At 37.3% G+C, this 17,802-nt stretch overlaps 2 protein-coding genes across 3 annotated transcripts in view; one reads left to right on the top strand and one right to left on the bottom strand.

The window, feature by feature from the left end:
• PDHX (pyruvate dehydrogenase complex component X) overlaps positions 1 to 402 on the bottom strand; it is a 54,141-nt gene extending 53,739 nt beyond the window's left edge. Inside the window, exon 1 of the mRNA XM_054699275.1 lies at positions 207 to 402. The gene's annotated coding sequence lies outside the window, so the exon portion shown is untranslated. The remainder of the gene's footprint in view (positions 1 to 206) is intronic.
• Positions 132 to 17,618, top strand: APIP (APAF1 interacting protein). 2 transcript variants are annotated; one of them, XM_037522471.2, is made up of 7 exons: positions 132 to 329; positions 6,333 to 6,433; positions 10,642 to 10,690; positions 12,311 to 12,428; positions 13,818 to 13,953; positions 16,557 to 16,724; positions 17,303 to 17,618. In XM_037522471.2, the coding sequence occupies exons 1-7, from the start codon at positions 273 to 275 to the stop codon at positions 17,400 to 17,402; spliced, it is 729 nt and encodes a 242-aa protein (XP_037378368.1). In that variant the 5' UTR covers positions 132 to 272; the 3' UTR covers positions 17,403 to 17,618. The 2 variants fall into 2 exon arrangements, with proteins under 2 accessions (XP_037378368.1, XP_054555251.1); XM_054699276.1 differs by lacking the exon at positions 132 to 329 and adding an exon at positions 1,931 to 2,113.
• Positions 17,619 to 17,802: the final 184 nt, after the last annotated feature.

Raw genomic sequence — 17,802 nt, forward strand, 5'->3', positions numbered from 1 at the left:
GTCTCGCGCTCCTCGGCCCCGCCCCCGGCCTCCTCGGCCCCGCCCCCGGCCTCCTCGGCCCCGCCTGCCAGTCAGGCGACTGCGCCGCCGCCTGTACGGGAGACGAGGACCCCCCCAGGCCCGCCTCCCGCCTCCCGCCTCATCCACTCCGCGTCCGGGCTGCCCGCGGCGCCGCCTGATTGCGCGTGGGGCCTCGCTGCACAGACCCAGGTAGAGCGCGGCACGTAACGCCCTGCGCAGATTGGAAGCCGAGGGTGCCCCCCACTCCTGCCATGTCTGGTTGTCGCGCTACGGAAGGAGACTGCTGCTCGGAGCGTAACGGCGCGCAGGTAGGGGCGGGGCCGCCGTGCCCTTAATTCCCAGGAAACGAGACGCAGGTGGCGGCATCATGGCGGAACCTGGAAAGGGGGCGGGGCCACGCGCCGGCTGGGCGGGGCCACGCGCCGGCTGGGCGGGGCTTCTGGCCGGACCGGAAGCGGTTGCCGCCCACCTCCACGTCCACCTCCATGTCCACCTCCATCTCGGTTGCTGACTTTGAACCGGCTGCTGTCACCGCTTCGGCGTTGCTCTCTCCGGTGGCGATAGCTGAGCGGCACACGTCGAGAAATAAAAATGATGGAGCGAAAAGAGCACTTGATGTTTTAAGTGTCAAGCCATAGCAGCACAGGTGAAGTGCTCATGCAAGGGTTACTCTGCAGACCCAGAGCCATGCCTCAGTAGCCAGCACTTTTCCTCTGAGCAGGAGACAGGCTCTGACAGGCTCTTTGCCTGTCGCAGTTTAAGTGGCATGGGTATAGAAACGATTCTTTCTTAAGCAATCCTTTCCTTAAGGAAATCCCCCCTTGGGCAGCAAATCTGTTTCATTAAACACAGTAACAATTTTATGAAACATTTTCGTCATGCTTAGAGAGACAGTGGTGATTGAGACAAGTGAGCAAGGGTATGTAGGTAAATATGGAAATAAACGCACTACAATGTGAGAAGCCCTGCTTCAGAGCTACGGAAAGCCCCCTAAAATTAGCCCACTTTATTTGTCCCGTTAGTCTTTCATAGGACTGAAGGTCTCAATTAAAATGTAGTAACACGCAGCAGGTTATTATTGCTTAATACTCGTCTATTGTATGTTAAGTGAGTAAGTGACTTCCCCTAGACTAACAAAACGACTCTATGAGGATAGAATGCTGGACAGGCAAGATTGAATAGAAAGGGAGACTATGTTGGATACAGGACTGACAACTCCAAATAGCTCTTAGGCAGGCTGTGAGGAAGATGAGGAATTTAAAAGCAACCTGTTCTTAGAATCATTGCTAAGATCTTTAGCGCATGTGTTCATGCCCCAATAAGTAAATCTTGGTGAAACATAATCTAAATGAACATTAAAAAGTGCCTCACAAGGGATCCGAGGAACATGGCCCTTAGACAATTTGGTGGACATGCATGTTTGTTCCAATCAAAGGTCATAAAAATTTTGAACCAACATAATCAAAATCCAAAATATTTCCAATTTCTTTTAAAACTTCAGAATATATGATGGCATTGGCACTTATTCCTTCATGAATAAGTGACTCTGGGTTCAGCTGACTAGTGAGTATCCCCTTAAAGGGGACACGTGTTTGCCTGTCTGCCCCAGCTCCACTACTCACACTAGATTTCTGTTGGCACCTAAATATGTTAGCCCCTCTAGTCACTTATGTTTACCTGGTTTTAAGCAAAGAAACAAGTAGAGCAGTAAGAAGAGTTTTAAGAAATCATAAAAGTTTACTGTAGTTTTGGCAGGTTTGTGGGCAATTGAGAATCAATCTCTAAGCTTAAGGAAGAGAAATATTCAATTGTAAGTGAATAATTCACAAGTATTTAGTGATTGCCTACTGTATGCCAGATGTTGTGGATCAAGAGTGCAAACCACATGTTTACTTTCCCCATAGAGTATGGCATGTAGCGAAAGATACACATAATTGAAAAGATAAGGATAATATGGTATTTATTCTATGATGAAAAAGTTAAAAATATGATAAGAACAAAGACATGGATGAGTTAGCAAATACCTCATCAGGAAACGACGATATCAACCAAAGCCTAAAGGATCAGAAAGATGAAACTATGTGAAATGGAGGTAAGGGCTTTCCAGATAGAGAAATAGCATGTCGAGTCTGGTGGCTTCTCATATTGAGATAAGTTTGGTGTTAGTGGAATATAAAGTAGGGGATAAGGACTTGGGAAGAGATGAGACTAATGAGGAAAACAGGACCTGAGGCTGCAATCTTACAAGCCAATGCTACAAATACTGTAGCATTTGGTCCTCAGGGCAATAAAATGACCAAAAACATGACAAAAAATTTTGGAGACAAAATTAGTAAGTTGTAGTAACACAGATTAGAGCTAAAGGTAGCCTGAGTGAGGGATTTAGGCAGTAAAATTAGGAGACTTAGTTATTGATTGAGAAGTCACGTAGAAAGAGTTCTAAATTTCTAATGGAGTGTTTGGGGCTTGGTGGTCCATATTACTTTGCCTTTTCAAAACTGTTTACTAGATTATGAGCTCCTCAAGTGTAAGGATTTTTGTCTTACTTGTATTCATTTCTTTAGGGCTTTAAGTAAAAGTATATTGAATGAACTGTTGTAGCTAGAGCAAATGCCAGAGCAAATGAGGAAGGAGTGATGACTTCCTGCTGGGAAGAAAAGGAATCATGGGTGAAATGAGTGGGTAACTTGGTGTAAAGGCTCACGGTGGGAATTTGACCGGTAGAGTTGGGATAATCAGAGATCCAGCATAAGCAGTAACAGCACAAAGAAAAACATTTCTCTGGCTGGCAAGAAAATTGGCTTAGTTATCTGTTGCTGCACAAGAAGTACCCTAAACTTAAAACACAAACATTTGTTTCACCCAGTTTCTGAGGATTAGGAGTCCAGGAGAGTTTAGCTGAGGTCTGATTCAGGAGAGGCAGCAGTCAAGCTGTCATCTGGAGCTGCTGTCATGTCAACTCAAGGCTCAACTGCTGCTGGAGGATCTGTTCTGTTCCTCACTGGCCCTAGACCTCAGTTTTTGGCACATGGCCCTACTGCATAGGCTGAGTCCCCCTGTGACATATAGCTGGCTTACCCCAGAGCAGTTGATCCAAAAGCCAGCAACAAAAGCTGAAGTTACAGCCATTTATAACCCAATCTCAGAAAGAACATACTATCATTTCTGCCCTACACCTGCCCCCCTTTCATCTGCCACCATTTACAATGTGGGAAGGACTGTTGTTCATCGGGTGAATAACACCAGTTGGCAGGGATCATCAAGAGCCATCCTGAAGGTTGACTGCCATGACTCAGTTGAACAGAATTGAGGAATTTATATAAAAAAGTGAAGAAAAATATTTTGTTAAATTGGTGCAAGAAAGCAGAACTTAACTAGAACAAAAAACACAGTATTTGAGCATTAAATGATTTAAGGAATGGAGTTCAGTGACCAAATTATGTTACTTTAGCACTAACACTAGAACTAAGGGTAAGTTGGAGTAAAAGGAAAAGTTGTAGACAAGGAACCAATTAGGAAAAGATAAATTTAATCCTCAAGTATTTGTCCCTGAACGTTGTTATTCAACTGTTGCAAAATAAGAAAAATAAAGACAATGGAAAAGCTAGGCTTCCCAATATTAATTGCTTTAAATTTAAAAATCTACCACTAATCTGAAGTTTTCCTTCCTACTCTTTTTTACGTTAAAAATTCCCTTTATTTTGTGAGAAAGGTGACTATAATTAATATCAAATGACTATATATAATTAATATCAAATTTAGCAACCTAATAACAGACCCTAAAATTTAAAAACAGCAAAAAATGGTTGGTCTTGGAATTTAGAAGTCTGCAAGTCACTGATCCACCTTAGTAATATGAGGGAGCTGAAACCCAGGAAGGGTCACTGATTGTCTTCAAGGTGCTCAAGAGTGGGGCTCAGATCCACATCTTTTGATTCCTAGTCACTGCTTGACAAATGTGAGGAGGTTTTAAGTGTGGTGGAAGTGGAAGGAGATACAGGATTGACTGCTGAAGATTTCTGGGAGAGCCAAAACTGCAATTAACTTAAGTCTGGTTTTGGTGACATGGGGCTTAGCATAAGTGACTCCATGTGGGGCCTGTTGTTTTGTTTGTAACCTTTTGAAATACTGTTAAGTGTTTTTCCATCACTTACAGTGGAACCTCTAGTATAAAGCAGTTGATTATAGCCCATTTTTAGGTACAGCTTTCTTAAAATTCTTACTCTAATTACAAGCCAGCTCTATCAATAAAAGACAACATTCAGGGGAAAACTAAACACTATTAACTAAACCTTTCTTCTTATCATGTTTAAATATATACTCTGATTTATACTTTCTTATATTGGACAATAACTGCATTTTTACAAATATATCCCTCCGTTCCTGCTGATAGGTGATGATTTTCCTTAAAATTGTAATTTTTTTTGGCTTGAACAATAGAATTCAACTTTATTAACAGCAGCTGCCATATCATTGTTATTTCTGTAGCATGAAGCTGCTAATTACTATAATACCTCAGTACTAGAAAAGATAAGAGGGAAAGGGGAGACCCATAATCACAGAGCATTTTCTATACTGTTTGCAACTTGCTGTGCAAATTGATGGTTTTAAGGATTGGGAAACTGCAGGAGTCTTCTCTTTAGAGAAGACTCATCTATATACCCCTCCCCCCAAAAAAAGGAAATAGCAAATTATCTGCACCATGGATACTCTTGGCTAGATTTTGTAAGGGCAGATATTTAAAAAAAACAGCCTGGTTTTATTACTAATTTTAACTGAAGAATTTTTAACTCATTAAAATGCAAAGGAAACAAGTATTGACTATGTCACACATTGTGCTGAGAGTTTTATGTCTGTTATATCTCATTTTAATCTTCACCATGTTCTCATTTATGGATGAAGAGTAAATTAAAAAGCCAAAATCATGTTAAGTAGTAAATGGTGTGATGTGGATTTGACTTTTATTTCCCTTAACTCCTTTGCCTGTATCAAATCAGAACTTTAATTTTTCAACAGTCCCATATTTTATTATATATTTTGAAGGCTATTTCAAGTGGATTATATAAAATGTCAACAGTGAATTTGGAAAAACACCACAATTTCAGGTATCCAGTTAAATGGCTGAAAGTCTGTTCAATAATCATACCTTTTAAGACTCAAAGGCACTTTTCCCCACTCCCCATTGCCAAGATTAATCTACACAAGCTTTCTTGCTGTGCTTCTCTGTGCTGTGGGTCTGTCTCTTGTTCACTCTTACCTTGAGGGTGCATAGCCTCATGGGTTCTTCCTGTTTATGTAAGAATTTTCTATTAGATGCCTCACTTTGAGCATGCTGTAGGTTTTAACTAGTGGTTTCCTTAGTTATCAAAATTGAATCTCAAGGTCACCAGCAGTTTGCAAATATCTTCAGGGAAATCATGGCTTTGGAACTCACTTCCCTGACAGCTAGTCTTAATCTCGTTTCTTTTATGGCTCCTATGAAACTTTGCTTTCTTACACTTTAGCAATTTATTTTGAAATATATTTTAAATAATTTATTCAGCATTTTTACTTGTTTTCAAGGTAAGGGTTATATATCATACTGCCAAAAATAGTATTCATTGTATTTCTTTTTTGTTTTTTTCATTAACTTAAAAAAAAAGAAGAAACATTGGCTTATTTTTTTCTAAAGAAGTAATCACTAAGCTTATAAAAATTAGGCTGGATGTTTCTCCCTACATAGGAACATATGTCCCTTTAGACACATCTTTATAGAATGGACCCAGAATTAATTGTGATTGTTTCTGAGTGAGTGCTTTTTATGTTCTATTCCATAATGAGTCTGGATTGCTTTTGTAATAAGAGAAAACAATATAATACTATGGAAAAAATACACATTTTAGTACAAAAATAAAATTGAACCCACCATACAGAACATGAACAAATAGCTATCATAATATTTCATGTGTATCATGCCTTATTTGAATAACGCGTTTTGCATAAAGAAATTTTCTGGACACACTGAGGCATGTTCCTTTTGGCTCCTAATTCTTTTTTATTCCATCCATTTCAGTAGATATTTGTGATATATAGGGGACATTTCTCCACCTTGTGCTTGCAGCCTCTTCCATAGTGTTGGATTGTACTGTCCTGTACTCAGTAACCCAGTTGTCAAATAATATAGATCCACCTTCTAAACATTAAAAATGTAAAGTATGTTTTATAATAGTTTTGTCCCTCACTATACTCTCTGTCTATGGTGGGTTTTCTTAAACTTCCTTAATAGAAGTGTCAGCTAGAATATCACTTGATAAAATGTCTGTCTTTTTAAGGACAAGGAACATCCGAGACACCTGATCCCAGAGCTTTGCAAACAGTTTTACCATCTGGGCTGGGTCACTGGGACTGGAGGAGGAATTAGCTTGAAGCATGGGTAAGTTCCTGGCTGATTTCATTGCTGAGAATTCTCCATGTCAGTGGACTGCAAAAGCCTAGCATGTGTTATGTCCTAAGAACAATTGAGCAGTTTTATGGGATACTGTAGGTATTTAGCTTCTAAATGGAGAAAAGGATATTTGCATAATTGAATGGAACAAGTGTGCATAATTTGCACTTATAATAAATATGGAAGGATTTATAATAAAACCACAGTGTCTAATCAAAATAATTGATTTCTCAGTCTTCAGAGTAGCAGAGTTAAATAACTTGCTGCCAAGTATGTATATGTGTGTGGAAATATAAACGGTTCCCTCTCAGTAAACAGGATTTGTTTCAGAGGTTTACATACAAATTTCAAAATCACTTAAATGTAGATTACTAACATTAAAAATCCTAAAAATTATGTTTAGCGAGTCAAAAGAAAAGCAGTGTACATCTGTAAGTGCTGGTGTCCTTGTTAATGGACATAGCAGCTGCTGGTCTGCTATTTAATTGTTCATTAGAATTATTCATTGTCCTCCCTCCAACAGGATGAAGAAATAAGTAACTTACTAATGCTGAAAACAGTGTTGGTGGAATATCTGGAATAGTATTTCTGGAATAGAATTAATGTTTTTCCCCCTGAAATGTTTTAGGAATATTATTATCTGGAGGTTGAGTGTTAAACTGAGTAGATTGATTTATTGCTTTATGCTAATTCACCTTTTTTAGCAAAATTAGAATACTACAATATTTATATACTAATGAGTATATGTAATAACACCCCCAAGGGGACGGCAGGAAGGAAAGGAATGGAATGTAAAATACAGCCAGAGCATTTTGAACAAAAGGGATTTTATGCATACTGCAGGATGATGTCATTGTAATTTTCTCTTCAGTGACCTCATGAAATATTAATTGAACTGTGGGAGCCGACAGGAGGGGGCCTTGGTCAACAAATGTCACAGTTCACCTGTGGGGACGCACTCATCTGCAAAGGTCCAGCTCCCCCTGATAAATCATCATCCATCCATCCACACCCCTTGCCTCTGACCCTGTGCTAATTCAGCGCTTCATAGGCTTTCAGATTATTTTGCCAAAACCTCCAATTTGACCTGTTTACAGCAAAGTCCTTTGATGACAACCTTTGATATTACTGTCTCATTCATCCACGTAGGAGCTGAGTTCCAGTAATTTGATTTCTCAAATTATTATTTGTAGTAAATTATGCTGAATGTTGCCTTTAGTTGACTACTCTTTATTTGCATTAGTGTATTAAATGCAGAAGTAGTTTGTGTACAAATAGGAATTCCTACAAAGCTGAAATAACTATTTCTATCTGACTCTTTTAATGAAGAATGGCAAAGTTAAAAGTAGAAGAATGCAGCTAAGGGGCCATTAGGAACCTCCAGATGAAACTTTTGTGGTCACCCAAATATAAAGGACTATGCTCTTTCTAGAAGAATCTTACTAATCCATGCATTGGCATTGTGTGTGGCCACCATAAAATCATCACTGCCACCTTTTAAAATTAAATGGCTTTTATAGCAGTACAATCAATTTATAGGCAAGTTGCATCATATGTGTAGTTTTTTCTTAAGAGCCTTAATGAGTGAGGAGCTCCTCCTAGAGGTCGTAGTTGGAAACAGCCACAATTTTAAAGTACTCTTTCGGGAGTCGGTTAAATTTGTGTGTTCCAGATAAAATGGATGTTTTGTAGTAGATTGTTGAATGTATTATTATTATTTAAATAAATTCCTAAGTTCACATCAAGAACTTGATCAGCAATGTTGTTCTTATGCTCTTAGTGAAAGTTTGGTTTTCTTTAAGCAAGTACATTTGGAATGAAGTACAAATCCACTAGATTGTTTTCAAAAAAATATTGATTGTAAGCTCTTTGGGATTAATAAAATTATTTAATGATTCCAAGTTTTGGGTAAAACCATTCCAGCTTATGCTACTGGTGTGTGGTACCAAGAGATATATAGAAAGGTAGGCTAAGTCACATGTGAGACCTAAATCAGTAGGAAGAAATGGAAGACCAAGAAAATAAGAGTTATCAAGGCAATAAATCCGGGGTAATCAGAAGTCGTTGTGTTTAGTTTGGGTCCACACCAAATTTAGCAGTTTCTTGTTTTCACAGCATAGTCAGGAGACACTAACCCTGATTTATGCTATTAGAATTAAAATAAATGAAATGTACCCGGTAAATAAGATAGTTGAGACATAGTAAGATTTAAATATTTTGAAGTGAATAAAAATAGAAGTGAAGTGAATAAAAATAGAAGAAATTGTTTTTGAAGTAAATAAAAATAGAAGCAATTGTTCATAGATATATTATGACTGCTTGTCCCCCTGATTACCACATTGTGAAAGAGCAGGGAGTATAAAGAAATAAATTCCAAAATTTAACACCTTGAAATTCAAAACACCTTTTGTTTGTGGCTTACAGTACCAGCTAAATAGTACACTTTTAGTCTTTGGCATATTTCCCTCCTAGACTAAAAGCTCTGTTATTTTTATCCAGATAGCTTTTTTTTTTTTTTTTAACAGGTGTAGATATATTTTTTAAAAGCTTTTTAGTTAATCTTTTAACTACCCAACGTTGATCGAAGTCTAAATTGATTTCTGTTTTACAAAGGTAGTGATAAAAACAGATTTAGTGGACCAAATCACTTGAATAAACAAAATAAATGCTCTGGATTGTCCTACTTGTAGTAGGTTTTATTTACCACCAGACTGTTTTGTACTTCGTTTGGGTCTGTTCCCAGCACTGCATCCAATTCTCCTCACAAGAAATCCCACATGTCCATTTAGCAGTGAAGGTGAGTGGACTCTGTACCACACATGAGTCTAGGGTTTCTTCATGTTACACAAAGACAAAAGATTTGAATCCCTGGTATTTGTAAATATATTTGACATATATATTTAAATATAAATATAAGATGATATATATATATATCATCTTCTTAACAAGATGATCCCTACCCATCCCTCTGGTTCCAGAAGAATGCCATGCTAAGGTTCTCTTTTGCAACAAAACTCCGAAGCAGGAGCTGCTTCATGAAGACAAATGCTTTGCCTTGCATTTCACTCTATAACCAGGCCTTAATTCTATACCTTCATTTACAACTGGGCCCTTAAAGAAATTCTCAACTAGTCTTACATTTTTGTCAGCTCCAAATCTATAGGTTTATTAATAACCACAACTTTGACAGCTTAATTCAGTATAGGCCATCATCCTCTTCCTCACCTTGAAACCATTAATATTTGATCAGAGTCCTCTCTCCTTGCCTTAGTGGCAAAAGCTGGAATGTGTAGGTGCTGACATTTCCTTCATTTGCATGTTATATGGCAACTCTTAAGACCCAACTGAAACTGATAAATGAGCCAGAGTGTTCTTGTTGAGGATAAAGAGAATTTAGAGGCAATGTTTTGTTTGTTCTTTTCGTTTAGCGGTGACTTTGAAATTAATTTCCAACTCCACTTTAAAAGCACGTTGTGGTAAATGGAGCGTAGAGCATTCCCAGTAGCACAACCTGTAGCAGAGAAATCTCTAAATGGAGCCATTTCTTTTTAACTTTTTGTTTTTAACTTTTTGCAGTTGCTTTAGCCTTGTTACCAGATATTTTTACAAGATAGATGTGTGTTTCCAATAGGAAACATCCTATTATATTTCCCCACGAAAGTGTTCCTGCTGTAATTTAACAAAACCCCCAGCAGAGGTCTCTAAACTTCATGTTTTATAGGAGCATTTCAAACAATAAAGTTAAACCTGATTCCTTGCAAGACAGAAACCTGCTCCTAATGAGCATATTTTTCCTTGACTGGATTATAGAATAACTGTATTTGACATATAATAGGATAAACTCTGCTTATTCATGCCTAAGGATGCTAAAGATGTATTTTCAGATTTTTATTTCTCCTAACCTAATTAAAGCCTGGTTATAATTGATTTTGTACTGTAAAAAGAAATACATATGAAAGCTTAAAACCCAAAAGCAAGTACCAACATATAACTATGTCATCGTCATTACAAAGACATTAAAATAATTTGGTAATCTTTCTATACAGCCTATACCATTAATTCAATCAAGCAACTATTTATATGACTTAGTTTATAAAAAACATTATTGATTTGACTGCAAGGATATTTTTCTTTGTGCAAAACCAGAACATTAGAATTAAATAAATACCAATTTCTTTATTTTTTTGTATTACCAGCAATGAAATCTACATAGCTCCTTCAGGAGTGCAAAAGGAACAGATTCAGGTATGGTAAAGGGATCCATAAAGCCAAATGTCTTTTCTTCTCTACTTGACTACTGACTTGTTAAAAGGAAATGATTTTAAAAGAGATGTTAGTTTTGTAAAGTGATTTTGTTGTGAGTATTTAAAATGACCAATCAACAAATATTTGCTGAAAAACTAGTTAAAATTTTTTTTTCAGCAAACATTTACTGATTTGTCATTTTAACCTCTAGAAAGTAAAAGTGAATAGTATAATCATAACTGAAAATGAAAAGTGATTACAATTTTGCAGCTTTCTAATACTATCTTTATCAGGCTAGTAAGGTAATCAGATTGGTCTCAAATGAAGCAAAATGATTCACATTTAATAACAGCAAAGCTATTCCAATTTGTTATAAACTTCATTTCAAAATTGTAAGATGAGTCATTCTGTATTAATGCTAGAGTAATACCCAAAATCTAGTTAAAATGACCATAACACTTCTCTCTAGGGCATAATGCTTCATTAATAAAATACTTATATTGAAGTTTGTAGTAAACCCTGGCAAATGAAGGATCCAAGTCAGAAATATGCATGCATTACTACAAAAATCTGCCCATATATGTGATTCCTCAGAACTTTAAGAATAATATACCTTATTAGATCAGTATTTCTCAATACCAGTTAAGTTTCTCAGGGGATAGAAATTTTTACGCTATGCTTTTCCTCTTTTTTTTTTTTAAAGATTTTTTTATTCATACATACAAGAACCGGGACACAGGTCAGATGTGCAGGAGGGTGAGAGGATTCACCAGAGACAGAGCGGGGAACAGAATAGGCAGACTGAGTGAAATACACTGCTGAGGGGAGCAGTGGGTGAGACAGGAGAGGTCTGCCACGCCATGTGGGTTTCTTGCTGGCTGGCTGGTATCGAGCCGTGCTGTAGAGGCTGCGGACAGCTTCACAGCGCTGCGCTCAAACAGGGGAGGCCCTGTTTTTCCTCTTATGAAATGTGAGGGAAAAGTTAAAAAAATCCCTCTGGATAATTTCTTAATTTTGTCTCCCTAAAATATAGTTTTGGGGCCACCCATGGTGGCACAGGCAGTTGAGTGCCGCACTATGAAGCTGTCCGCAGCCTCTGCAGCGCGGGTTCGATCCCAGCCAACTGGGCAAGGGTCCCACATGGCGCAGCAGACCTCTCCTGTCTCGCCCGCTGTTCCCCTCAGCAGTGTATTTCATCAGTCTGCCTGTTCTGTTCCCCGCTCTGTCTCTGGCGAATCCTCTCATCCTCCCGCACATCTGGCCTGTACTCCGGTTCTTGTGTAAATAAATAAATAAAATTTAAAATATATATATATATCTATATATAGATATATATATATATACAGTTTTGAAATTATAGACAAGTTGAGAGGCTAAGCTGATGAAATGACAGCAGCATCTTTATACCCATTTCTCCTTCAGTTTCTAAGGGAAGATTTAACTCTTTCGATAATATTCTTATTAATAGAAAGTATTCTTTATTTCTCAAAATGGCTAAAAATGGAGAAAACATGAGACATTTAAAATTATTAAAAAGTGTATATACATTTATGTCAGCACTGTGTGACATTTGCATTGATGTCGTATAAGCCTCCTTCATTTTTCTCCCTTTCTAAATAGCCTGAAGACATGTTTGTGTGTGACATAATTGGGCAGGACATAAGTGGGCCTCCACCGTGTAAGAAGCTGAAGAAAAGCCAGTGTACTCCTCTATTCATGAATGCTTACATAATGAGAGGTAGGCAGAACATGTACTCAACATAAAGAAAACTTCACAACTCCCCTAAATAATGGTAATTATGATCAGAGTTAAAGTTTCTTGAATACCTACTATGTGCAGGAACTTTGGATGGGTTAACCCATTCAGTTCTCTCATCAGCCTGTGACAAAAGTCTGGCAATACTCCCTTTTATGTAAGTGGGCAGAGACTCTGGGAAGACTTCCCCAAATTAAATAGCCAGTGAGTGTTCGGGCCAGAATTCCAACGCAGGTCAGCCTGACTTCCCTAGATTGTCAGAATGACTGGCTACATACTATGTTTACAATCAGATTCCCATTCTTAGCTAAAAGTTATATGTCTGGGAACTTGTAGTAGAAGTCAATCAAATGAGGGAGAACTATGGCCTTTGTTTCAGTGGAAGTGGTCCTTTCTTTTTGAAAAATTTATTGTATGATGATAATAGGAGTCTTATTCCAGTTACCAAAATTGTACTAGAAAAACAGCCTGGAAAGGTGGACCCTCGATGACGACATGAAAATAGAAAATTGTAACTGAAGTACTGTCTCAACTGCAGCAATAAAGTCATTATAAATGAAATACGTATATTTATTTAACAGAGCCACTTTCCTATAGCCACTGAATGAATGCTGAGGGAGGAACCATGCTGTGTTCCTTTCCTGGATATTATCAACCAGAACTGAAGGATATAACTTTCAGGGACGGATTATAACAGCGTAAAACTAAATTAACTTCCAACTAGCCATTACTGAATTTTATAGCATGCAAATAACTTCTTAGGTAAATCCATCACTTCTCTGCCTAGATATCCTCACCATCCCTTCTGTTACCAAGACATGGACTGAGCTGAGAAGCCTAACTTGGTGACAGAAGATCAGAGTACCTAGGTCCACATTCAAGTTCTGCCTCTTGTGAACCACACAAGTTATTTCACTTCTCTCAGCCTCCATCCTTGACCATCATAACGGGGAAATAGGATCTGCTTCTGTGGTTATAGTGAAACTGCAAAGAGATAAAATTTAAAGGGGGGTTGTCCAGCTGCTGGCACATTGGCATCTCATTAGCTGTAGCATTAGGATTATCACGTCCATATTTATTATAGTTGTACTTCAGACCATCTAAAAGATATTTCTGGAGCATGTATAAAGCAGTATGTTTTGTCCAGATGCCAGATAAAGTTTTTTTTTCTTTTCTTTCTAACTTTTCTATCAGTATTTTTTCTTCCTTCCCTTACCCTCCTTATCCACCAGTTTATTATTCCAGGCCAAGGAAAAACAAGTCGATGCCCATATGTAAATATTTATGTGTGTTTGTGTATAAGTGTGTATATGCTTCTTTGAAAGGTAAAATTTCATTTTCACTGAGCATGTGACGTTATTCCTCTCCCAGGAGCAGGCGCGGTGATCCACACCCATTCTAAAGCCGCTGTGATGGCCACCCTCCTCTTTCCAGGACGCGAGTTTAAAATTACACATCAAGAGATGATAAAAGGAATAAGGAAATGTACCTCAGGAGGGTATTATAGGTATTTTTTTTCAATTTTTGCTTAAATAATTCGAAAAGCATTTCTCCTTCTTTTGATAAACAGGATAACTGATCTTTTTCTGCATTTTATGAGATGTTGTGGGATCTGTGTTAAATAATACCCCATTTAATATTATACTTCCAGATCTGTTCTCAGTGACACAAATCAGATACGGCCCCTCCTCCTCCTCCAGCCAGACTGGGTAAATTATAAGCAACAGGAATAATGAAGTGTTTGTCAGAGTAACATAAAAAAACTTTGGCTGAGATTTCTGTAGAGATGGAGAGATTATGTTCCTCTGTTGAGGCACCCAAAACAGCAAGATCACCTCATTTCACTTTGTCTTTCAGAAGTTTCAGCTCAAACTACAGTTTATAGTTTGTTTTGATTTGTTACTTGTGGAGTATTTTCATTTCTGTAAGCATTTTGCGAATTATTTAAATTGTTAAGTAGGCCTCTATTTTTAGGATTTTTCAGTAAAAAAAGCTTTTTCATTGGAAAAGCATAAGTGGTATAGAACAGAGGCTGTCTAGATAAAAATCAAATAAACCCTTCAGCCCATAAAAACCTAATTATTTGTAAATCTGGACTCAAGTGACGTGAAGAAGCATGTTCCCAAGCATTTCACTCGGATGTATTGGCATTCTTACGCCTGAGCCTTCACCCTCCTGACTTCCCAAAGGCCTAATTCTCCCTTGCCTTGTTTAGAAGAAAAGTTGCCAGTTATTATAGTAATATCTTATTGTTACTGCATGTTGTCGAACGTACATGTTTAAACTAGTGTGCAAAGAAATTAATTGATTTGAGTTAATATTTATTGTGTGCCCAAAGCATTTCTCAGCACTGTGAAACACCTATTTACAACTGTTAAATATTTAAGTTATGAAAGTGTACATACTAGAGAAAGTATAGCCCCTTTTGCCTTTCCTGTATCTGGGTCTTAAAGGAGAGGCATTACGTGTGCTATCAATGTCATTGGCATTTGATTACTTTGGCAAAGAAAAGAAAAATCAGTCAAGAGAATATGTGAGAAGGTAGGTGGAAGAACAGCACAACAGAGAGCCTTTGGAACTTTGTGGAAGAAAGAACACGAATGAAAGATGCCATTTGTTATGTGACACATACAGTCTATGTGTTGTTTGGAATGTTTCACAGTTTACAGAATACACACATTTTGGAGATGCTGATTGCGATTCTATTTATGGGAAATCAGTAGCTGGGTCAGTCACAGCTCTGGGAGTGCTGATATCAGAATTTGGGGAGGATGCTGAGTCGTTTCAAAAGAAGGTGGGATGGAATAAAAAAAATTTTATATTCTCTATATTTTTTTATAAATCCATCTTTTAAAAGTGAAAACTTTCAAGTACCCTAGTTCTTATCAGGGAAGGTTACCATCTTTAAATATAATGGGCCTCCCTTTTGGAAACCTCATACCTATGGTAGAGTAAGGACACTATATTTGACCTTCAAAAGACTATTCTAGCTCTCTTTCTCATTGCCTTAGGAGGATTTGTGTGCTGTTGACAAATTCAGTGCTTTGGATGGACTTAGCTTTCTTTCTGACTATTCAATATATGCTAGTGGAAAATAAAAATCTGTGGTTCTCCTGGCCAATACTAGGGAAGATTTGAGACTAGCAATTCATCCCTTACATATTCAAGAATTTTACTTAAGTGAGACAATGGGCAACTTCATACTGTTTACAATAATGGTTGGCCAACTTATCACAGGACAGCTACAAAGCCTATACCTGCCCTAAATTAGTGATTTCTGAGATTCTTTCGCTAGAAGTGTTGTTTTGATGTTGTTGTTAAGACATTATAGAGGTAGTAAAAAAGCAGATGTTACAATAACAAGGCAAGAAAAATTCCTGTGAAAAGGAAAACATCTGCGTTTTGATTACTTATAAATGACTTCAGGGATAGACTTAATCTTTCCAGTAACAAAGTCGTTTGCTTAAATATTATTACTTGAACAGAAAGGAAGATGCGTGTTCCGATTTCATCACATGTATTTACCAAAAACAAGGATGGCAATAAAAGAAGTTCTGAGGCCACAGATTTGAGAACACCCCGAAAATGTTTACCTTTACTAGTTTTCTCCTGGAGGTTCTTGCTATCCCACTGCCATAAGCCATACCTGTATTGGCTAGATGAGACATAGTAAGGTCCTACAGAGGTAAAATAAAATTATTTTATATCATTGAGAAATTCCTCCTTAATAAGTAGTTCAACTGTTAATCCTTCCCACTCTTCTGATTCTGAGATCTATCATTTGCCATCTCCTGTTAAAAGTACTATGCTTGTCTCTGCTTCAAATAAATACTTGTATGATCTTGATATTCCTTTGTTAGGTTTTGGTATCCTATACAAATTTCTGCCACTGACGCTCAGGATTAGAAAAATGCCTGCCAAATTCCCAAGGTGCCTTTTGATACAGATTTTTATGCAAGATACACAGAATAGCATGCAGCATCTTGTTTGTAATTTGGAGCGACTTTTCAGCTATAAAGAGAATGTCTAAGTGGTTACTTGAAAAAATTATAAATGTTATATATGTATACGTTCATTTTAAAAAGGAAAGTGACTTGTTTCATCTCACAGATACGATGATATGTTAGTGGTCCCCATTATTGAGAATACACCCGAGGAGAAGGACCTCAAAGAACGAATGGCTTGTGCAATGAACGAATACCCAGACTCCTGTGCAGTACTGGTCAGACGTCATGGAGTATATGTCTGGGGAGAGACTTGGGAGAAGGCAAAAACCATGTAAGCCTAAATCAAAGAACATTCCTGGGACAAGTCATCACACTCCAAATGTGAAAGAGAACAAAATACAGTTTATCATTGAAAAGGAAGTGTGATTGTGTGTGTGCGTGTGTGTTGTTGATCAAATTGGCTTAAATCTAAGTAGCTTATCATTATTTCTTGATATTTGTATTATCTTCATTATGTAATATTTATTGGATAAATTATTTATTTAGCACGACTCTGCCCTTTGATACAGACAAGGAGACAAATATTGTTCACAGTTTAAGTCTGAAAGACAGAATAGAGCAAACCAAGTCTAATGATGATTTGCCACATTTATTCTTTAAAGTGTGGCACATAGTAAAAAATATAAAGTTCAATAGAGAGTATATTATAAACTTCCTTTTATTTCCTAAGATGTAGATCATGAAAAGGTTGCATAATTTATTATGATCGCACTCCATGTTTTAATAATGTTGGGGCAAAATAAGAAAAACTTGGCCTAGAATTAAATGTGCCAGAAACAGGGCTAACTTGATGGACGGGGTTTGGTGAACTCTGTTTTACTAAACACCTTCTTGCTTTTTCTCTCATAGGTGTGAGTGTTACGACTATTTGTTTGATATTGCTGTATCAATGAAGAGAGTAGGGCTGGATCCTGCACAGCTTCCAGTTGGAGAAAATGGAATTGTATAAGCCAAATGGAAGTTTATATCCAGAGCAAAAGCTTATCTTATTACTTAAATGAAACTTGATGGGTTTTAAATGAATTGAAAATTTCTATGAAGCTGTTATTTTGTCCCTAAATACTGCAAATTATCACCCTGAATCTCTATTGACATTGGATGATATTTGCTTAATCCTTGTAATTATAAATGACAATTGAATGTAATAAAAAAATTTATAATGTTTACTTTTAAGTCCTGTTCAAAATATTTTTCTTTAAGTTCTTTTCCATACAATCCCAAAGAAACTCTCTTTTCTTTAATGTTGCTGGTGATAATAGATTAGACAGCAGATTTCATTTTCACTTGCTGTAATATTGCTATCATAAAATCGATGTGAAAAGGAAAGGTTAAATGTATCCCTTGCTGTT

The sequence above is a fragment of the Talpa occidentalis genome, unplaced genomic scaffold (assembly GCF_014898055.3).
Source record: "Talpa occidentalis isolate TD23 unplaced genomic scaffold, MPIMG_talOcc4v2.1 talOcc4.3, whole genome shotgun sequence".
In the NCBI taxonomy this organism is placed as follows: Eukaryota; Metazoa; Chordata; class Mammalia; order Eulipotyphla; family Talpidae; genus Talpa; species Talpa occidentalis.

Excerpts from the sequence above, each read along its gene's own strand:
- APIP (XM_037522471.2), top strand. The coding sequence starts at position 273 with ATGTCTGGTTGTCGCGCTACGGAAGGAGACTGCTGCTCGGAGCGTAAC. Across the intron at positions 13,954-16,556 it reads ACCTCAGGAGGGTATTATAG|ATACGATGATATGTTAGTGG; the intron begins GTATTTTTTTTC and ends TTCATCTCACAG. Across the intron at positions 16,725-17,302 it reads TGGGAGAAGGCAAAAACCAT|GTGTGAGTGTTACGACTATT; the intron begins GTAAGCCTAAAT and ends TTTCTCTCATAG.